Source organism: Salmo trutta, chromosome 29 (assembly GCF_901001165.1).
Source record: "Salmo trutta chromosome 29, fSalTru1.1, whole genome shotgun sequence".
Classification (NCBI taxonomy): domain Eukaryota; kingdom Metazoa; phylum Chordata; class Actinopteri; order Salmoniformes; family Salmonidae; genus Salmo; species Salmo trutta.
In genome coordinates, this window is record NC_042985.1 from 35,660,251 (window position 1) to 35,684,149 (window position 23,899).

At 40.1% G+C, this 23,899-nt stretch overlaps 2 protein-coding genes across 2 annotated transcripts; one reads left to right on the forward strand and one right to left on the reverse strand.

The window, feature by feature from the left end:
- Window positions 1-4,975: 4,975 nt before the first annotated feature.
- Window positions 4,976-12,717, forward strand: ccnd1 (cyclin D1). Its single transcript, XM_029721939.1, has 5 exons — window positions 4,976-5,525; window positions 6,907-7,122; window positions 7,581-7,740; window positions 8,871-9,019; window positions 9,161-12,717. The coding sequence occupies exons 1-5, from the start codon at window positions 5,328-5,330 to the stop codon at window positions 9,314-9,316; spliced, it is 879 nt and encodes a 292-aa protein (XP_029577799.1). The 5' UTR covers window positions 4,976-5,327; the 3' UTR covers window positions 9,317-12,717.
- Window positions 12,718-17,256: 4,539 nt separating this feature from the next.
- LOC115167713 (protein LTO1 homolog) lies at window positions 17,257-22,367 on the reverse strand. The gene is made up of 5 exons (XM_029722361.1): window positions 22,357-22,367; window positions 21,826-21,931; window positions 17,969-18,039; window positions 17,733-17,850; window positions 17,257-17,499 (listed from the first exon to the last, which is right to left on the reverse strand). Exons 1-5 carry the CDS (start codon window positions 22,365-22,367, stop codon window positions 17,374-17,376), a joined length of 432 nt encoding a protein of 143 aa, XP_029578221.1. The 3' UTR covers window positions 17,257-17,373.
- Window positions 22,368-23,899: the final 1,532 nt, after the last annotated feature.

Here is a 23,899-nt window from a genome sequence, read left to right on the forward strand (position 1 = left end):
GCTGATGAAACTGTGGGTTTGCACAACCAAATAATTTCTGCACAAACTGTCAGAAACCATCTCAGGGAAGCTCATCTGCGTACTTGTCGTCCTCACCAGGGCCTTGACCTGATTGCGGTTCAGCGTCGTAACCGACTTCAGTGGGTAAATGCTCACCTTCGATGGCCACTGGCATGCTGGAGAAGTGTGCAATTCACGGATGAATCCCAGTTTTAACTGCATCAGGCAGATAGCAGACAGCATGTATGGTGTCGTTTGGTGAGCGGTTTATTGATGTCAATGTTATGAACAGAGTGCCCCATGGTGGTGGTGGGGTTATGGTATGGGCAGGCATAAGCTACGGACAACAAACACAATTGCATTTTATCGATGGCAATTTCGATGCACAGTGATACAGTAACGAGATCCTGAGGCCCATTGTCGTGCCATTCATCCATGGCAATCACCTCATGTTTAAGCATGCACAGCCCCATGTCGCAAGGATCTGTAAACAATTCCTGGAAGCTGAAAATCTCCCATGACCTGCATACACACCAGACATGTCACCCATTGAGCATGTTTGGGATGCTCTGGATCGATGTGTACGACAGCGTGTTCTAGTTCCCGCCAATACTCATCCACTTTGCACAGCCATTGAAGAGGAGTAGGACAACATTCCACAGTCCACAATCAACAGCCTGATCAACTTTATTAGAAGGAGATGTGTCGCGCTGCTTGAGGGAAATGGTGGTCACACCAGAAACTGACTGGTTCTCTGATCCACATCCCTTTTTTTAAGGTGTCTGTGACCAACAGATGAATAACTGTATTCCCAGTCAAGTGAAATCCATAGATTTAATTTATTTATTTCAATTGACTGATTTCCTTATATGAACTGTAACTGAAATTGTTGCATGTTGCGTTTATATTTTTGATCAGTGTATATTTAGTCTCCAAATGTTTATTGAAAAAATAAATACATTTGCACAATGAGCACTTGCTGTCCCTCAAACACATTGTTACAGTTGTTGGTTAACTAGCTAGCTTGCCATATTAGCATTGACATGAAATCAGTCAAAACATTGCAAAACAATACCAGAGGGGTATCCTACGAAGCAGTTTTAAGGCGTTAACATGGTAACTTTGGTCAACTGAGTTCAACTCGGATAACCGGCCATATGAAATTGGCTCACTTTTTAGCCAGGTACATTTCTACGGTAGCGAATCCTTCAGAACCAACTTGCTCCGGAGCAGGCTAACTCATGGCTAACATGCTGACCAGACCACACGCACGCGTGCGTCTGCGTGCGCCATCGCGCGCATGTTGATTTTGTTCACCCACACCAGACGTGATCAGGACACTCAGGTTGAAATATCAAAACAAACACTGAACCAATTATATTAATTTTGGAACAGGTCGAAAAGTATTCAACATTTATGTAAATTTTGCTAGCTAGCTTGCTGTTGCTAGCTAATTTGTCCTGGGATATAAATATTGCGTTGTTATTTTACCTGAAATGCACAAGGTCCTCTACTCCGACAATTAATCCACAGATAAAAGGGTAAACGTTTGTTTACTAGTAATCTCCTCCTTCAGGCTTCTTCTTCTTCTTTGGACTTTATATGGCAGTTGGCAACCAACTTTAAAAGGTGCATTACCACAACCGACTGGAGTGTGGACCTCAGTTCATCTTTCAATCACCCACATGGGTATATGCGCCTAAAAACCAATGAGGAGATAGGAGAGGCAGGACTTGCACCGCGTCGAGCGTCACAAATTGAACCAAGTTCTATTTTAGTGCCTAACCATGCAGACGCTCGTGAGCAGTGTGGGTGCAATGGTTGAATAACATGTATGTGTACATTTCTTTTGCAACGCTCACGCATGCGACGAGTCCGGTCTGGTCAGCATGTAACTCCACTTACCCTGAATGAAATGACTGAGCCACGAGTTGGGGACCAATTAAATCAGATTCCATCCTTCTTGCAAAGATTGCGTCCTCGTCCCTTTAATTTGAGGAAGACGACTGATTAAATATTTTATGAATTCAATGTTTTTTTTATGTGTTAAAAATGTGTTATGTCACGCACAGTATGACTTAATACAATTATTTTATCAATAGGAGTGGGGAGAAAATGTGCTTGTGGTTGTGCATTGATAAGCACACCAAAGCACACCGAAGTCGGCATTAACGATAAGTAATAAAATAAAGAAGGCCATTCTAAAAGCCTATTTAACACCATAGCCTGCTGAATTTGCAAGATAACTTCTCTTACATTTTTATTTTGGCACAAATGAAAATGTGGCACTGACTCGCCACGGATTTATGTTTCAGCATTGTCTCAATGAAGAGTTTGGCATTCGACTAGCCATGTGCGACATGCATGCGCAGTTACAAGCCTGCTAGAGTTAGCGGCAGGCGGACGAGCAATATCCACCATTGTAGTACGGACGAAGACTGGGCTGGAATGTGAAGCTAACTGAAGCTGATTAGCTTTAGAAAACCCTGAGCAGATCTAGCTTACTTCGTAGGACACCCATAAGGCAGTGGTGAAAGTACTTCAGCACAAGTACTACAAGTCGTTTTTGGGGTGTCTGTACTTTAGTATTTATATTTTTGACAACCTTTTATTTTACTTCACTGCATTCCTAAAGACAATAATGTACTTTTTACTCCATATATTTTCCTTGACACCCAAAAATGGACTTATCAAGCGAACATCCCTAGCCATCCCTACTGCCTCTGATCTGGCAGACTCACTAAACACACATGCTTCATTTGTAAATTATGTCTGAGTGTTGGGGTGTGCCCCTAGCTATCTGTAAATTAAAGAAAACAATAAAATGGTGCCATCTGGTTTGCTTAATATAAGGAATTGTAAATTATGTATAGTTTTACTTTTGATACTTAAGTATATTTTAGCAATTACATTTACTTTTGATACTTAAGTATATTTAAAACCAAATACTTTTAGACTTTTACTCAAGTAGTATTTTACTGGGTGACTTTTACTTTTACTTTAGTCATTTTCTATTACAGTAGCTTTACTTTTACTCAAGTATGACAATTGGGGACAGGTATCAAGAACAAGATAAAACTAGCTGAAATGAGACACCTACCATTCTCCACATGGCAGCTTCTTGTCATTGTTGCTAGCTATCTGACCATTTAGAATCACAGCGAAGCAGGGCTTATGGCCCTATCCATTCGTATGCATTATTTTGTGACTTTGTCAGCCAACCCATCTATGGAGAGTGGATTGACACAGCTGCAGGGAACAGCATTACTTTTCTCTCAAAACAGTGCAGAGGTGGAAGATGGCTGTGGTAGAAAATACCCCACTTTAACTTTGCCATACCCTACGTTTAGCTGAAGCCCCTGCTGAAAATATGTAGGGGTTTTGGCACATGGTTTGCATAATGTTCTAAAAATATGAGAAGAGTTGAAAAGAGTGCAATAATGTGCAACTTGGGTGATAAGAATACTAGGCCAACCTTATAGGCCATATGGGTAATGATAAAAATCACAAAGATGCTAACATCGATTTTGATTGAAAATAAGTTTAGTTTAAAAACTTGTAAAGGTGAATGAGTCACCCACATTCAGTCAGCAATAGCAAGTCTTGACAAAAAGAAAGCCTCTTTCGGGAGTTTTAGGAAGCTATTCAATAGCCTATGGAGAGGAATGTTAAGAATGTGAAAAGCTCCTATTCCCATTGATACGACTGAGATTAAATGTTATTGCGACTCGTAGAAAAATTGTGACAAATCTGATTTTGACTATTCACAGAATTGATCCCTTATTTAGATCTTCTTCCACACAACAACAATTATATTGATATTCTGCTCCCATGACTTGCAACTGCTCTAAAGGCAAAAAAACATACCTACCTTTCTTTTCAAAGTGTACTTTTTATTTTATTTTTTATAATGTTAGATAACAGAACAGTTCAACACGTTTTTATTTGGCCTACAGCCAATGGTATTTTAACCAATCACATGATTATCGGTAACTTTAATTTGAATACAACATTTCAACACTCTCACCAGAAGTGCTTGGTCGTCTTCTGCCTGGTAACAGCAATTCCTCCTATTGGTTTAGACTAATTTCGGTCTCCTCCCCAGTCAGAGAGAGAGAGAGAGAACTTGTGTGAGTGTAATATTTACTGTTCACTTTTTATTGTTCATTTCACTTTTGTTTATCCATTTCACTTGCTTTGGCAATGTAAACATACGTTTTCCATGCCAATGAAGCCCCTTGAATTGAATTGAGAAAGATAAGAGAGGGGGGGTCACGTTTTTAAACTTTTATTTCAGTCACCACGTTATTCATCTTGTACATTACTATTTCCACACGCACAGCACTGTAAAGTGAGGTAGTGCACTTTTGTTGTGCCAAGTTTAATGCCGTAAAATTAAACTGAAACCTGAAATCAATATTGATAATAGGCTAATTTGTCTAAATTATAGATGTTTATAATGCAATTATTATTATTAGGTTTTAACGTAAACGACTTTGCACATCGTGTTTTACTCTTGAAATATTCAATTGCCTGCCTTATTGAATGGCTCTGATAGTTTTATATGCTTTTTTACGGGCTTTGTGATGTATAGGTCTATTGAATATGCCTGCAATCTGAACAAGTATATGAATTGCTGCATAATGATTATGTTAAAGTGATTTAAAAAATACATCTCCCACTGTTAAATGTCTTTGTGTGTTAGAAGCTTGCCCATGTGCTCACCTCATGTTCGACTGGGTGACGAGAAGAGAAGCCGGAGCTATTCTCAGAGCTTGTTTTAACAGGAAAGTTTCATGAATGTGTCTATACCGCCCCCTATCAAAATTGAACCAATTCACATTAATCTCTGCAAAACCAACTTCCCTATACCGACACTAGCCCTACATCCCTCCTCCCTCGAACCCCCACCACTCAGCGTCCGTTCTCTTCACCCCCTCCTGACTCTCCGCTGTATAGGCTACGCCACCCAGAATACTGGGACCTCCCATTTCCATACCTATAGGAGTGGATAAGCAGCGATTGGAAGGACTTGGAAACTTTAGAGGGGTAGTTCTTTAGAGTTATCCTCCTCTCTCTATAGACTCCTTAGCTCGGCTCTCTCAGACTCGCTGTTGCTTTGATCTCCTCCTTAACAACAGTTAACGTCATCGCATAGCCCTCTGAAGGGGAGTTTTGTCTAGAAGGGTGAAGCGTTGGAGCTCTCAGAGGGCTTACACTGTAGGAGCAGCAAGCAGCATCCACGGAGCCTCACTCACTCCCAACAAGAAGCACATATTTTGACTATTTATTCAGCCCAGAAAACGCAAGCTACTAACGCAAAAGATATGGAACACCAGCTGTTGTGCTGTGAAGTGGAAACCATCAGAAGAGCTTACCAAGACGCCAACTTACTAAATGACCGAGTTCTACAGACAATGCTCAAAGCAGAGGAAAATTACCTTCCGTCTCCGAATTACTTCAAGTGTGTCCAGAAAGAAATAATACCTAAAATGAGGAAAATTGTGGCTACATGGATGTTAGAGGTGTGTACATTTATGATGCCTAGATGTATTGCTTAAACGTTTTGTGTTCTAACACTAACCATGCCCTTTGGACGAAATGTATTGAATTGGTCGTTTTATGCATCGTACGTTTATTCTTTCCAAGCATGATCATTCATATTATGTAAACATGCTGACATGTAGTAGGCGAATGTTTCATTTGTAACGGTTGTCCAAGTGAGCTAAAATAGATTTGGAACACTGTTGTAGCCTATTAGGCTATTTCCCAGGTATTGTGTGTGTTCATTAATTACAACACTTGCAATGTAGCTGCTCGATTCTTTTCTTTGTCGGGACGTAGGAAATGTATTTAGATTGAAAAAATGTTCCAAATTAATAGCAATGTACACGTATGCAGTCTTACTCTTGCCAGTATTATGCGCCATCTTTGTTGTCGTATGCGTAGGTTTTTAATATCATTAAAAATCTTTAATAATGTCGGCAATGACAGTAACTCAATCAGCAAGTCGAAAAGTATATCTTGGGTATGCACTTATAATCCTGTCGCACAGATAGCGAAAAATGATTATATAAAACCATCAAGTTTTGTTTCGGCTTACTTATCAGGCTGCTGTTCCTGCAGTTTCTGAAGGTCGCTCTGGAAACATGATCATTTTCACAAAAATGTTAAATAAGAATGCATTTTCAATGGTCGGATATGATACTATATCGATTAATCAACATTTACATGTAGTTAGAGATGGAGTCTTATGTTGACATACATTTTTTATTAATTTCAGAAATTGTGAGTCCGCACAAGATCTAAATGTCGCACGCTCCACGAGAAAGAGCGGTGTCCTGTAAATTAAATGTTTTTTATAGGTTTACTATATGAAAATTCGACACATCTTAAAACTATCCGATAAGGTATACCATAAGGATCATTTACATGCTAATTTCACAAACCGGGACAATTTTTACATATTTTTTATTCTTTTTTGAAAAGATGACGAACTAGAAATTTCAGGGGAAAGTTGCATTGACGCCACCTTTGTGTCTTAGTAAGAAGCGACTGAAAACAGCCTAAATTCTCAACTATTTCAATTTCCGTTTTAATTAGGCTTAAGCAACTGTTTCAGTTTTTCGAAATGCATGATTTGATGTTAATTGCATTGGCAAACTATAGCCTACTTTGCGCCAGCTAAAGCCTATAATTAGGCCATAGCTATTGTTTTAAGGACAGCCTTATGGAATGGAAGGATAATAAAAAAAAATGCGTAGTGTTGTCATTACAGTATTTCGTTTTCACTTATGGACAGGCCTATTTATTGGTATATACAATCGACCTGAATGCACTTATAGTCCTATATTATAGGCTACTGTAATTTGAGGCTATAGGCTAAATTGCTGTTTTCACTTCTAGGTCTGCGAGGAACAGAAATGCGAGGAGGAGGTTTTTCCCCTGGCTATGAACTACTTGGATAGATTTTTGTCTGTGGAGCCCACAAATAAAACCAGATTACAACTCCTGGGAGCTACTTGTATGTTTTTGGCCTCAAAGATGAAGGAAACGGTCCCTTTAACTGCAGAGAAGTTGTGCATTTACACCGACAACTCCATCCGGCCCAGCGATCTATTGGTAAATGAGCAATGTCAATCTTCTACATATACACTCTGTATATGGCTGTAGTTATAATCCATTTAATATCGGATAGGCAATTTTATTGAGCATTTCCGTAGTAGGCTATCTCATAATGCAATGATAGCATATAGGCATATGCCTACAGGTAGCCTACTACAATGCATCCAGTTTGTAGGCCTATTGGCCTACTACTTGTCTTAGTTTCTCTTCGACTGGATCTAAATCATTATTGCATCATTTTTGGGGTGTTAATTTCAAAGAAAGTTTGCATCAAAGAAAGAGTTTGGATTCTTTGTACATTTCACATGATATCCTACAGCGGTTAAGCCAGTGTGGCGCAATGACATGACGAGGGCGACATCTCCCTCTAGTGGAAAATGTAGAATCAATTATGTGAAGCCACTTGTGAAGTTCGATTGTCTCATTGCGCACGTCTTGTTTGTCTTTCTTTGTAGCAAATGGAACTACTGACTCTAAACAAGTTGAAGTGGGATCTAGCATCGGTAACACCTCACGATTTCATAGACCATTTCCTCTCCAAGCTACCAATCCATCAGAACACGAAGCAGATTCTGCGCAAGCATGCCCAGACATTCGTGGCTCTCTGTGCAACAGGTAGGCACACACCTGAACCATTGTCCGTTTTAGTGTGAGCTTTTTCCTGTCGCTGCTCCATAACCACTTTTTCAGGGACCAATGGCTAAGATGTGTGTTTCGATGCAAGATATAGATTTTTTTGTTAGCATTTTTTCCACTTGTGAGGATAACTCTTCCTCCTTGAAAGCCCCCAGGTGGCCAATGGTCAATGTAAATGATTGGGGGTATGGGCTCTGGTGCAGGAATGTTTGAGTGTACAAGGCCTAACATGTTTTATGGACGGTGTCTCAGTCACTGTGTAGTGTGGACAAGTAGAGGAGATACTGGAATGGAGTCAGTGCCATCTCTTTTCTCCAGATCAGTTTTATATGAGGATGAGTTTGCTTCTCACCACGTTGGTTTGTTTGCGTGGTGTTTCTCCCCAAAGTCAGGATTTACTCAGTAGATTTTGAATGGGTGGTCACTGGGGTGTGTTTTAGGGCTATTGTGGAAAATGAAACAGGTTGTGCTGTTAATGCATTTATTTGTGAAATGATATCTACTGCATGCATGCATGGGGGGGGGGTCAGTTGGGGGATGGACACTCCACTCTAGATTCATGGTCACCTTTCATGCACTTGGAGTAGGAAGTGGGGTGCTAACCTCTTCAGAGGAGATCAGCTCAATGGGGTTTAAAACTATAATTTATGTGAAGGGAAATGGGTAGGAAGGAGTGGTATTTCCTTTCTTCTTGGGAAAAGTTTTGAAGTGGTGTGCTGGAAGTACTTTTGTACCTGTCCTATTTTTGTCGATGAGCTAGATGTATTGTTCTTGGAGGTCTGTGTGCATGAGCACCGGTGTCCTGTCAGTAGCCGGTCGTGAAATAAAGCACATTCAGGATATTGTGAGTGGAAAGGAGCAACAGGATTTCCATTGTCCCCTACAGTACCTCATTCTGCCACAGCCTAGAATGGCCTCCCTCACATACCCTCCATGTGCCGTGGTCTCTTTCTACCCCTGTGTACAGTACTTGATAGCTCTGCCTGTTTTATTTACCACGTTAATCCTATTGAAAGCTCGGGTGTACCATTTGGACAATGATCCGTTTCAGATGTTTCGCTTTACAACTCAAGTACTTACCGTCTTTTTTTCTTTTGTCTTCCCTGTAGATGTCAAATTCATCGCCAACCCTCCCTCCATGATCGCAGCGGGCAGTGTGGCAGCAGCGGTCCAGGGTCTGTACCTAAAGAGCAAAGATGGTGCACTGTCATCCCAGAACCTAACCGACTTTCTGTCCCAAGTCATCAGGAGTGACCCGGTATGTCAAACACAGCTCCCCGGGCCTTTACATTGCACCACACACATGCTTGCGTTGACTATTTCTCACAAACCCTTTCGCTACTTTTGTCTTTCAGGTATTTTGCTTCATTATGCTGACGGTATCTCTCTCTCCTCACAGGACTGCCTGAAGTCGTGTCAGGAACAGATTGAGTCTCTGCTTGAGTCTAGTCTGAGACAGGCACAGCAACATAATGTCTCCACAGAAACAAAAAGGGTAGAGGAGGATGTGGACCTGTCCTGCACCCCTACAGACGTGAGGGACATTAACATTTGAGTGGCAGCCTCCCCATTTTTGTTTTGGAAATATTTTTGAGGCTCTGGCCTTACCAAGAGGCCATCTGGGAAAAGAGGACACCAGCGCACCCTCGAGTCGTCACCCTCTGAACACACTCTGGCAAACGCTAATGTGCCACACCTGTTACGGTGCCCCGGCCTGTATGGCCTCCCGGTGATGTGTGGCCGCCCTCAGCCAGGGCTGTCAAGGACTGACCACCTCACTTTTCTGAGACCATCAGTCATATTCCCTCTCACTCTCCCATCCTGTTTGGCTCAAGACATAGACAAGGATGATAGCAAAAAATGAATTATTGTGAAAGATACAACTATATGGATGAAATGAAAAAACATGATCGTTTATGTGCAAGATTAAGCCACAGAAATATACATTGTTACCACCCAATGTTGAACTAGGATTTTTAAATACCATAGACTGACTTTACATGCTTACTTAAAACATTCCAAATAACAACAAGTAGGTATTTTTTGTCTGTCTTTGTGTCTAGGTTTTTATTTGAAGTATAAATTCATTTATAAAAGAGAAGGGGCATTTTTGTTATCTATTAGGCATTTTGCTTGCTATCAAAGCTCCCGTTTTTCCCCCCAGTCTAGTCGTCTGTATATCCCTGCTTGCTTATGCGTTTAATCACTTTATTATATTGTCTAGACTTTTAAAGAAATTCTGAGCCCCTAGTTTTGGCCTCTTCTCTTTTTAACTGAGTTGTATAACTCAACAGTATACTTTTAGTATATATTGCTCTGTTTTATTGTTTAGATTGTGGATTGCTGGTGCTGAGGTTTGGCAAATAAGTTCATTCATTCTTCAATATAAGGACAATTACTTTATATTCAATTAGGAGTAAATTGAATGAACCAGCATTGTTTGGCTGTTGATTTGTGATTTATTTTGTCCTCATTGCCACATATGTACATATGTCAACAGCTAGCTATGATACAATAAGCTAAAATCTAGCATTAGTTGCAAACCTTTACCATGCGATCCATAGTTCATTTTTTGTGGTTATATCTTACTTTCTAATACCATTCCATTTTTAAAAGCACTTTTAGTCAGTTTTTTTTCTGACTCATAAAAGAAAAATCACAAAAATTTGAAATAATGGAGTGGAGCAGGTCTCTTTTAACTATGGTGTTATGTGTTACAATTTTGGGTACAAGTCAACGCAGCCCAACAGCAATCCAGTGTACCCTTGATGTAGAAGGGTATTATTTTGGAGATTGTTATGCCACAGTTCTTACAGGAGGGGTCTATACTGAGACGAGCATTGGGTGGGGCATGTTTCTGCATCCTGTATCCCATCGCTTGAACGGCATCCAGAGCATTTGAAACACTAAAGTATCAAACTTGAAAGCTAAAACAAAGATTAACAGTGTTTATTATTGCATATTTTCCTCTTGGAGCCAGTGCAGATTAGAAACAGGATGCCAAAGTCTGTCTGTACGTAACATTTTGTACACAACTATTTACTATAGTGCTAAACACATGCCTGCCCTCCAAATCATGTATGACAGTGTTTTCTCAACACAAAACTGAAAGAAAACACCATAGTTAAAATGCTGTTTAGAATATGTGTAGTTGAGGGGATAAAAATACAAAAAAAAAAAAATTGTTTAGAGATGATTTTGCACAAACCTGAAGACATAGGCTATGTTTTTGTGGCTTGCCTAAGAGAAGTGGATCACTAAGATGGGATGGGTAACGTTGAAAAGTGGGAGTGGGGAAAAGGGAGGCAAAAAGGGTGACAGCTTGACAGCAACAAGTTTTTGTTGAATTGCTGCATTAAGGTGTTTGATTGTACATTGAGTAAAAGAGATGAGAAAACAGGATAATGGGAAACCACACTCCTCCTTTTGAGCTGCTATGGAGGAATTTCCAGCAAAGTGTAAAACAACAAGAAAAACAACAAGAAAAAAACAATGCTTTTTCTCCTATTGTTTGCTGCTATATATTTTATACATATAAATGTCAATATACTGCCATGTAATAGGTTTTTAATTTTCTATGAGAAGATTATTATTGACATCTTTTGTTTTTGTAGTTTTGTCATCAGTTTTACTTAATATGATTTAAGTGCTATTCCAAAAAGATAAAAAATGAGATAATAGACATGGTTTTTATCAACAATACCTCATATTACAGTCAAGATTTATCTTTTAATTTAGTTTTAATTTTTTAATTTTACTTGTTTGTTCAGTGGCTGATTGTCCTGTTTTTTAACTGCTAATGGTAATGCATTGATCATTATCCAAATGGGTCCTGATGTGAGCAAGTAGAGAGCATTGATTGAATCTGGTGCCACAACAGACTGGATTATATAACTCTTTTGAGTGTTAAGCTGTCTCATTGAAAGAGTCTTTATCCCCTTTAAGCTCCTGAAGGCCCTCCTATTTTTTATTTTTTTATAAAGCATTTGCTCAAGTTAAAGCCCGTAATGAGTTTGAGTTTGTTAAATACCAAGCCATAGAATTATTTTCAAATCGTCATGCCGTTATTCCACACAGTTCAGTTCATGCTTTTCTAGATATCTTGTCCTCCACCAAGAAGCATAGCATATTCATATTTGTGTCAACTGCACAATAAATGGTAAATAGATTTAAATCTTGGAACACTGCAGTTTTTTTCTTAACTGAACCACTACTAGAACATTGAAGCCAAAATAATGGGCTACAGATATTGTTAGGCACACTTCCATTTGACCCAGACATCCTTCAATCAGAGTTAATGAGTGTGAGAGCCAACAGTGGTTCACTTAGCCATAGACATGATGCTGCTATATGTTCTGGTTGTAGATGTGAGCTAGGCCTAGTTGTTGCCTAGTATTTGATAAATGATGTTGCTGCAAGCTGCTCAAATTTCTACTAGCTAACACAGGACCCAGGATGGAGATATTGTTTTTCTGTCTAGTGTAAGGAATACTTGTTACCTCAAAAAATGGAGAAAAAAAATACATGTTGATGCCCCTGTGCTCAACTAAAGATGACATTACATATTTTTGTCATATTAATAAAAAAAGAAAACAGAAGGGGTGGAGACCTTTGTCCGAACTTTTCAACAGAATGTGCTACATTGCTCGGCCACCCCCCCCCCCCCCAAAAAAAGCTAAGCGGTCAGCTTTTTAGCTTTTTACCATTGCTTCTATTGTTAGTGACCGTCAGGTAGTTCGCCCCTCTTACTGAACTGTGGGTCAGGATCTGTGTTCATTGCAATGGGTCAAAGGTCATCTGGGGGTCCAAGAAAAATAAAGCAAAGATACTGAAATGTCTGCTTTATATGTCTGTTTTGTGTAACAGTCGCTGGTCTGAAATGCACAACATTTTATTACTTGCAGATCCATTCTAGAAACATGATTTGAACATCAAACTAAACTAAAATTAAAAGTGGAAGTGTTTTGTCTTTTCTTGATGGGAAAACAAAAAAGAATGTTGATGTCTTTTGCAATGTCACATATTTCTTTCTAAAACAGTTATTGTATTCCATACATACCTAATTACATAATCCAACCTCAGTTATGATTTTTGTTATCTTTTGGGGGGCTCCCGAGTGGTGCAGCGGTCTAAGGCACTGCATCTCAGTGCAAAAGGCGTCACTACAGTCCCTGGTTCGAATCCAGGCTGAATCACATGATTGGGAGTCCCACACGGCGGCGCACAATTGGCCCAGCGTCGTTCAGGGTAGGGTTCAGGGTAGGCCGTCATTGCAAATTGACTTGCCTAGTTAAATAAAGGTTAAATAAAATATACATTTTTAAAATGATCAGTAATCATCCATTTTGAATAGGAAGTTATAGATTACTGACAGTGACTGAATAGTTTTTCAAAAAGCAACATTGATATACATAATGACATTGGGGACATTCTCCAAAATCTAAAGTACAAATGCTTTAGTGGGGCTAATGATTACCCATGCTATTGGTTAAAGCATGTGTGTGACAGTACTCATTGATTTATTATGCAAGGAATTCCTTTGATCGGGGTTTTCTATAAAGAAAAAGGCGTGAAATTCTAATCCTTTCCCACAGCCCTGCAATCGTGAGCTGGACAAACAGTGGATAAAGGGTTTCAATACATAAGGCAATGCGGCACCAAATCCCTGCTGGCACGCAGACATCTCTCTCATCATCATGCCACATAATGCATCTTATAGCATTTGTAAACTAAAGGATTAAAAGAAAAAATGCTGCCATAATGCTCACTATTTAACAAGCACCAAAACAACTATCATAAAATGTTTAATCTAACCCTAGCCCTGGGTTATAACTGTTTCACTAATGATTTATTAATCCTAGCCCTAGCTTTAACCTGTTGCTGATTGTATCATAAACCTTTTGCATCCGTATCTGACCAGTCAGATCAGCTCTTTTGCCAATAATCAGCACTGCATTTTATGACTGGGGACCATTTTCGTACACATCACTCCGTTTTGTATAGTTCTGTTGGCTGGGAGTCCCTGACTACCAGAAGGGCCCAGCACTGGCTACTTTTTGTAAATAAAGTTGTTCTTCAGAGACTCCTCCATGACCTCAGCTCACATATTAACTGGAGATCCAGCAATTTTCAGACCCGCTCACTGTACTGGCTGGTTCTGGAGGTCCCGCGGGTCTCCACGAACCGGGGGAAAAAATGCTTTTCATTTTTATGCCCCCAGCTCATGGAATCTTCTTCAGGCCACCTTGAAATTAGACTTGCTTGTCTCTTTTGGACAGTGTAGATTGAGTTTAAGGGAGGTGATATGTGAGAGAGTTGTGTTGTTTTGATTGATCTTGTAGTATTTATTGTATTGATATTATTTATTGTATGCTCATGTTTTGTATTTATTAAGGATCCCCATTAGCAGCTACTCTTCCTGGGGTCCAGCAACATTAAGGCAGTTATATACAATTTAAAATATTACATGACATTACATTTTAATAACACTTTTCACAACATGTTCACAGGGCTCCCTTGCAAATGAGAGCCTGGTCTCATTGGTGACCCACCCTGTATAAATATAAGTCATTTACGGATAGCTAGGGACACACTCCAACACAATTAGCAAGGGAAGCATTTGTGTTTAGTGAGTCTGCCAGATCAGAGGCAGAAGGGAAGACTAGGGATGTTCTCTTGATAAGTGCGTCAATTGGACGATTTTCTTGTCAAAATGTAATGAGGACTTTTAGGTGTCAGGGAAAATGTATGGAGTATAAAGCCTTCTTTTCATTAGGAATGTAGTGAAGTAAAAGTTTACAAAAATATAAATAAAGACACCCCAACAAAAACAACTTAAGTAGTACTTTAAGGTATTTTTTCTTAAGTACTTTACACCACTGCGTAAAAGCAACTGATTGTTGGGTAGGTCATAAGAAAATGTCAAAGGCTTTCAGATGAGCCAGAGTAAAGAAAAGACGGTACCCACTGCTCTAAGGCCCTGGGTATTTGCGAAGGAACTCTTGAGTATTTCACATAAACCTGTGGCCATCTGAGGTTTGCATTATACAGTGTCCTCAGCCTCTGACATCTTAGCACTTGCAGTTTCAGAGGAAGGATCAACATTGCTCCCCAAGTGCCATCAAAGGGTACAGGGATGGACTCGTCAGGACATGCTACCTCAGTGTGGTATCCTTTCAAAATTTTTACCCATGTCTGTAGCTATGATGCAGTGCAATCCTTCACAACTGAGAATTAGGCATTTCTCACTAATGCCATTGGTAAACAGTTTCTATGCCAGGCAGCCACATAGGAGAATGCCGTGCTGACCTGATCCTTCCTTGTCTTTGAGCAGCTTGTGGCAACATCATGGATCAAGGTCTTTTAAAAAGTGATGAAATCTCCTGACTTTCACCGTGATACATGTCAACATTAAAATATTAAATTGAGTAGCTGATTCTGGGTGCAAAGATTAACCGTAAGTGAATGTAAAAAAAAACCCGAAAGCATGAAAATAGATACTGGCATCCTTCAGATCTACATCCTCTGATGCTCGCATGAAATATGGGGGGGGGGGGGGGGGGGGGGGGGCATGAGGCACCAAGGCAGTGAAAAACTCTGCCACCGTTTAATTTTTTTCTTCTTTTTTTCTTCCTCGAAGTGCCTGGCGGTTGCATTTGTCACGTCTCCTTTTCATGTCACCACTCACCACCTGCTCCAGAAATTCCAGAACATTCTCTAAACCCTCCAGTGCCCCCATAGCCCTCTCTGCCTCCTCCCTTTCCTTGGCCCCATCCACTCTGCTTGCCCAACACAGGGAATCAAAGAAACAGTGCTGCTACAGCTTTCATTCACTGGCTTACCCTCTCTCTCTCTGTTCTTTTTTTGTTGTTGCGTTGGACTCAGGCACACACAAGTAACTACGAATCAGGTCAGACTGCACAAAGATAAGCAGTTCCTTCTTCCCTCCAGCTCATTTGGGCTTCATCTGTCCCCCTCAGAAGGTGCCGCGGGGCAGTGTTCACCTGCTGCTGCACAGTGCATCAACCAGCTGCCACTGGCCCCCACCACCGTTGCCCCCCCCCCACCTCCCCATCTGGTTGTCTGAATTTTTATCCGTACATTGAATGGAAAGGGGGGCCACGAACGGAAAACCAAGCACTCCGCAGCCCCTGCCATCGCTGGAGCCTATTGATACCATTGTTACAGCCAGAGGCCAATCCCACACATGACCCAGGAGAAGGGGCCGAACATGAACTGACTGCTGGCCACCCATGAAATTAGGCTGAAAGGCCCAGTGGTGGAATTTTATGGGGATGGAGTTGGGTGAACAAAACCAACAGACCGTGATTGCTTTGTGCCTCTGGCAGGTGAATCAACTCTCCTGTCATTTGTCATACTGTATATGAAGTCATTTTACGAGAAAAAAAAATGTTTTAGAAACACATACCACCTCAGTGTGTGTCGCATAGTAAAGAATTGTGGTTTTGATCGCTTATTTCATTTAATTGTGAGTTTAATTAATGCTTGTGAACTAATACACCACAGCTGATGGAGGAGATCCGTCTCCGTACTCTTCCACGTTATCTCAGCCAAATCACTAAAACATGCGTGTGATATTTTTCACTGACCACACGGTGGGGATGTTGTAGTAGAGTTGAAGTTTCTGGCTATCCATAAAACTTCCTACTACTTGCTAATCATTTCAACCGCTGAAATTACGTACAGCCACGTGACCATTTCAAAATGTTTTAGCAAGTGTGAATACAAAAGGAAACAAATGTATTGGAATATGCTAACATACATACTTCACACAAGTATTTGAAAGAAATTGCTTTTTATTATTAATATTATTATTATTATTTCACATCAACCAGTAGCTTTAGCAATCTCACAGCACTCATTCTCAACCAGGTCACTCAAAATTGATCTACACTATTAGAAAAAAAGTGTTCATTGGGGTTCTGTATAGAACTTTTAGGGGTGTTACTGTACCCTTATTGGTTCCATTGGGAACCTTGTGTAGATTTTTTTTATATTCACTCCTTTTATATAGAATCCTTGGAATTACAAAATAATTGATGAAACTCAGCTCTCTTACCACCCAGACAAAGCACTAAACATCCAGGACTATGGTCTATATCAGCTGAGGACCCCAAGACGTGACCATTCTGTTTTTTTGCCCTAACACCACAGCTGATTAAAATTATCAAAGCTTGATGATAAATTGATTATTTTTATCAGCTGTGTAGTGCTAGGGCAAAAAAACAAAACGTGCACCCCTTGGGGTCCCAAGGACAGAGTTTGGGAAACCCTGGTCTATATAACACCAGTTAGGCCTATGTAGCACTTGCAGTTCACTTTGTGTCCTTAGTGGCATTACATATTTCAAAACTAGACTGATGCCCCATCAATTGATATCGTAACCTTTGTCATTCGAAAAACACCAATTCTTCATAGTATCAACTGATAGCATACTTTATACTCCACCCTTAAAAGTCAGTTAACTACACTACAGACCAACTCAGGACCTCCTGTTTACATAAGAGCAGGCCCACCTCCAGGTTCCTCCTCCTCAACTGTTCTCTATCTTCTCGTCTTCAGAGCCACAATGCTCCACAGGAAAGATTGCATTCAAGGAACCCCCTTCAGATCCTCAAGCTGAGGGTTGCCAGTTCCCTTCAGAAGGATATCCCCCCCAGACCCTCCAGACTTCACATAATCACTGAAGTCTGTTGGCACATTTAACAGAGAGCAGACCTGAAGGTGAAAGAGATAAAGGGGAGCTAAAGATCAGTACCTACTTTTTCAGTAGACATTAGTTTAGACATCAAAATAAGAGCATGGAAACACTGCTAACCAGTGGCCAGTTTAGGTCATGGATAATCTAAAGGCCATGACCCTTACATTGAAAAACAGTTGAGTTAATTATTTGTTGGTTTCTAAGAGCTTCTTCACACAATTGACATGTGGTTTCAGTGAGATGGTCCTACCAGTCTAAACTTGGCCCAAACCTTCTCCATGTTTTCCTGTAGATTTTCATATTGAGGTTCTTCATGGGGAAACTTCAGAATCAACCCAAGTATAGATTCCAAGGCATTCAGCCTTTTTCTGAAACATAAAATAGACAAACTGAAGATCATATTATTTGCATGAAAGTCAACAGGAACAAGTGACCGATGAGTAAATAAGCTAAAGGCATTTTATTACTGCAGATGAGAGGTCAAACCTGGCTTTCACATGTGTGTTGTTTTGAAGAAGGCATTTCCAAGTGACTCCAAATCCATAATAGAAGGAAACCTATAAAAAGAGGTGAGTGTAGTTTAAAAAGTTATCTGTAGTTGGGGAGAAATTAGTTGTAAAACTCAAAACACACTTATTTAACAAACAAGTAAGCCTATTCATGTAATGTGCATGTAACAAAATCATATGTACGACTATAACTGAGCAACAAATCAGCTGCTGTAACAACACTGGCTTGCCATGCCTGCCCAGGGGTTTTGAATAGCTATTCAAAAATAGTGGCTAGTCAGACCATTATTACTGTTCCAGCTGGATGATACAGTACCTTGTGAAAGTATTCACCCCCCTTGCATTTTTTCTATTTTGTTGCCTTACAACCTGGAATTAAAATAGGCTTTTCGGGGGTTTGTATCATTTGATTTACACAACATGCCTACCACTTTGAAGATGCAAAATATTTTTTATTGTGAAACAAATAAGAAATAAGACAAAAAAGAAAAGAAAACTTGAGCATGCATAACTATTCACCCCCCCAAAGTAAATACTTTGTAGAGCCACCTTTTGCAGCAATTACAGCTGCAAAAGGTGGAATATGTCTCTATAAGCTTGGCACATCTAGCCACTGGAATTTTTGCCCATTCTTCAAAGGCATAACTGCTCCAGCTCCTTCAAGTTGGATGGGTTCCGCTGGTGTACAGCAATCTTTCATACCACAGATTGTCAATTGGATTGAGGTATGGGCTTTGACTAGGCCATTCCAAGACATTTAAATGTTTCCCCTTACACCCCTCGAGTGTCGCTTTAGCAGTATGCTTAGGATCATTGTCCTGCTGGAAGGTGAACCTCCATCCCAGTCTCAAATCTCTGGAAGACAAACAGGTTTCCCTCAAGAATTTCCCTGTATTTAGCACCATCCATCATTTCTTCAATTCTGACCAGTATCCCAGACCCTGCTGATGAAAAACATCCCCACAGCATGATGCTGCCACCACCATGCTTCACTGTGGGGATGGTGTCCACGGGGTGATGAGAGGTGCTGGGTTTGTGCCAGACATAGCGTTTTCCTTGATGGCCAAAAAGCTCAATTTTAGTCTCATCGGACCAGAGTACCTTCTTCCATATGTTTGGGGAGTCTCTCACATGCTTTTTGGCGAACACCAAACGTGTTTGCTTATTTTTCTTTAAGTAATGGCTTTTTTTCTGGCCACTCTTCCGTAATGCCCAGCTCTGTGGAGTGTATGACTTAAAGTGGTCCTATGGACAGATACTCCAATCTCCGCTGTGGAGCTTTGCAGCTCCTTCAGGGTTATCTTTGGTCTCTTTGTTGCCTCTCTGATTAATGCCCTCCTTGCCTGGTCCGTGAGTTTTGGTTGTGTCACTCCCTGACCTTAGAGAGACGTTTTATTTCCTCTAGTTTGGTTAGGTCAGGGTGTGATATGGGGTGTGTATTTCTATGTTCCATTCTAAGTTTTCTATTTCTTTGTGTTGAGCCGAGTGTGGTTCCTAATCAGAGGCAGCTGTCTATCGTTGTCTCTGATTAGGAATCATACTTAGGCAGCCCTTTTTCCCCTCCTTCAGTGTGGGATCTTGTTTTTGTACTGCTCAGTAAAGCCTGCAGAATGTGACGGTCGGTTTCCATTGTTTTGTTATTTTGATTTAGTGTTGTGAGTTACAATAAATATAAATATGAGCACTTTCCACGCTGCACCTTGGTCTACTCCTTTCGACGATCGTCACAGGTTGTAAGGTTTGCTGGTGCCATATTCTTTACATTTTTTAATAATGGATTTAATGGTGCTCCATGGGATGTTCAAAGTTTTGGATATTAAAAAAAAACAGTATAACCTAATCCAACCCTGAGTACTTCTCCACAACAAAGAGATCCTTGGTCTTCATGGTGCCGCTTGCTTGGTGGTGCCCCTTGCTTAGTGGTTTTGCAGACTCTGGGGCCTTTCAGAACAGGTGAATGAATATATATATATATATATATTATATATATACTGAGATCATGTGACAGATAATGACACTTAGACACAGGTGGACTTTATTTAATTAATTGTGACTTCTGGAGGTAATTGGTTGCACCAGATCTTATTTAGGATCTTCATAGCAAAGGGGTGAATACATATGCATGCACCACTTTTCCGTTTTTTTAAAACAATTTTAAACAAGTTATTTTTCACTTCACCAATTTTGATTATTTTGCGTATGTCCATTACATGAAATCCAAATAAAATCAATTTAAATTCCAGGTTGTAATGCAACAAAATATGAAAAATGCCAATGGGGGTGAAATCTTTTGCAAGGCACTGTAGGCGTTATTAGTTAGGTCATGATAAGCATAGCACAGAGAACTTTCAACCAACCTTTACCTGGCGATAGGCTACTTCAATTCCCGACTAGGAAGACAACAAATGTCTTCTAAATGTTCATGTCTAGTTATAGGGAGTTCGTTTGAATTTAGAAAATGCTCCGTTGTAAAGTTAAATGTTTTGCACCCGGAAGTAATCAATGTGTACGACACCATTTTATTTAAAATCTTCTCTCCTTGAGAGTTATTTTATGCTGGCCCAGGTTAAACCGGGTAATGGCACGTCACGTCATTTCGGAGAAAGCGGGGAGGGAGGAGCGCCCTTCTCAAATCGAACAGTAATCTGTGCTGCTCAATCATGTTGTCAACAAGGCAGCATGGTGCATCATCCAGAAACATGCATCTCTTTTCCATAAAATAAATTTTGTTTTTTTAAGTAGATTTCATTGTGAAGGTAGATAACACAATCCTACTAATTACTACACAAGCTTAATTAGGTCCCTTTTGTTTTAAACTGACTTCGGCGTCTAACAGAGTGGGACACCTGGCTCATAACCAGGAGGCGAAGTTAATGGACCCCCTCACAGATTGAGACAGGTCGGTGCCCATCACAAAGTGCTGCATGTCATGATGACACTAATCTGTCTCAATCAATGAGAGAAGATTTGAAATAGACAAGATGGATGTGTACACATTGTTGGATTACTTCATGGAGCAAAAAATGATTTAATTTAATGTTCTAAATGCAAATGAACCCCTACAACTGTACATTGAAGTTTAGAATACATTTGTTGCCTTCCAAGTTGGAAATTGTGTAAGTAAAGGTTGGTTGACAATTATCTGTGCTACGTTTAGCATTACCTACCTAATAACATTTATCAGGCAGCTGGAACAGTAATAATGGTCTGAGTAGGTGATATTTTTAAAGGGTTAGTTCACCCAAATGATAAAATGTAATTTTGGTTTCCTTACCCTGTAAGCAGTCTATGGACAAGGTATGACAGCAATTCATGTATAGGTTTAGTTTCTCTGGCACTGTTTCCACATGCTAATTTGTGGCATAAATCCCATTCAAGTCATGGGACCGATCTTAGCATTTTTTGTTTATCAAGTTCAAATCATAAGTGATTTTGTTGCACTTCACAATCCATCTTAGATACTTTTGGATGATTTGAACATGAGGTGTGAAAAATTACAATATCAGTCACATGATGAATGGGATTTGTGACGAATGCTAAAATGTTAGCATGTGGAAACAGTGCCAGCGAAACCAAAGCATGGATTGCTGTCGTACCATGTTCAGAGTGCTTAAAGGTTAAGGAAAACAATGTGTAATTTGGGTAAACTATCCCCTTAATAGCTTTGACTAGATGATTTACAGTTTGTCAGAATTTACTCGTTGTAGCATGTTAGAACTTACGCAGTAGGTTAGGTTAATTAATGTAGCAGGTTAGGTTTAGCTCAAGTGCCAAAAAATATCAACTTTCGACATCAATATCGACATGACCCTGGCTGAGTGATTCTCAACTTGCCTCCATTGAAAGCTTGGCGCCATGTGATGCTTCATGTTTCCAACCATCAATCATTCCTTGTTGCGTGCCTTCATCGAACCCCTCGTGGTACCCCTCTACATGGAACCTGAAATCATTAAAAACTCATACGGTAATCACGGAACATTGCTACAACTCTAGCTAGCTAACCAGCGAGCTATAAACTGACAGGCATCATGCTAGCTAGCTAAATAAACCAGAGCCTAAACACTGCCTTGCTATCTTCACTTTTGTGGGTCATTTTCGAAGAGAATTAAGAGTATCGGCTATTAAAAGGATTTCTTGGTTAGCTATCTAGCCTAGCCAACAGCTCTCACTTCTGCAAACATCAATTTGTGGCTACAACATTGCTTTGGATAGCCCAAGTTAGCTCGCACATCACTGCCATCTACTAAGTTGGAGTTTGTTGGAGCTGAGGTTACAGTTAAAAGCAGTAAAGAGACGCTAGTGTTGAAAATAAACATTACATTTAGCGCTATATTGTCACATCTCACAATGAACATGATGACTAACACCATGGACATTGCCACTTAATTAGTAGCCAATGGATGTATCTCAATGACTATAGTGCTCTAGCAGCACCTAGTGCAAGCAGTGGTGTAAAGTACTTAAGTAAAAATACTTTAGAGTACTACTTAAGTAGTGTTTTGGGGAATCTGTACTTTACTTTACTATTTATTTATTTAGGTCAACTTTTACTTCACTACATTCCTAAAGATAATTATATAATTTTACTCCATACATTTTCCCTGACACCCAAAAGTAGTTACATTTTGACAGGAAAATGGTCCAAATCACGCACTTATCAAGAGCACATCCCTGGTCATCCCTACTGCCTCTGATCTGGCAGATTCATTAAACACGCATGCTTATTTTGTAAATTATGTCTGAGTGTTGGAGTGTGCCTCTGGCTATCCGTCAATAAAAAAATTAAATTAAATTGTGCTGTCTGGCTTTGTCACGAGCGGGATGAACCGTTTAAGGAGTGAGTCAAGCGCAGGAGACTGATGTCCGTTGGAACAAACTTAATTTAATAATTCAATGGCAAGATCCATATATGGCTGAGAGCATAACAGTCAAAAAATGACTTAAACGAAGCTCCGCTCAAAAGGCAGACGGGACGCAGCCCGGCAACCCTAATGCCTATACAATAAACGTAACATCACACGTAACAAAGAACAATCCCGCACGAATCCTAGCTAAACACAGACAGACTAAATACCCCCCACTAATGACAAACACAAAACAGGTGCAATCACAAAACAGACATAACTAACAGACACTGAAACACAGATCGGTGGCAGCTAGGCCGGCGACGACGAGCGCCGCTCGACAGAGGAGAGGCGCCACCTTCTGTGTATGTTGTGACAGGCTTGCTTAAAATAATGAATTTGAAATGATTTATACGTTTACTTTTGATACTTAAGTACATTTTAGCAATTCCATTTACTTTTGATGCATAAGTATATTTAAAACCAAATACTTCTAGGCTTTTACTCAAGTAATATTTTACTGGGTGACTTTCACTTTTACTTGAGTCATTTTCTATTAAGGTATCTTTACTTTTAAGTATGACAATTTTGTACTTTTTCCACCACTGAGTGCAAGGAAAGTCCACATTTTCTTTACCCTAAAAAGGCCTACCAGGAGATGAAAGCTGCTTGAAAATACAGAAAACAAACATATTTCTTTGTTTATATGAATGACAAAACGTTGTTTAAAAAAATAACATTAGCATTCGCTGCATTTCTGTCCATGGATGGGTAGGCCTATCAGTTATCATACTGGCTTAGTACTTTCCCTATGGCGGTATATATAATGTGTTATATCTTTAGTAGGCTACTGCCCCAACCCTACCTTCAGGCTATGCGCAAACACTACACCCCAACCCGAGCACTCCGTTCTGCCACTTATGGTCTCTTGGCTGTGGCAGGGCTCAAACTATTATGAGCTACAAAGGGAAACCCAGCCGCGAGCTGCCCAGTGACGCAAGCCTACCAGACGGGCTAAATGCCTTTCATGCTCGCTTCAAGGCAAGCAACACTGAAGCATGCAT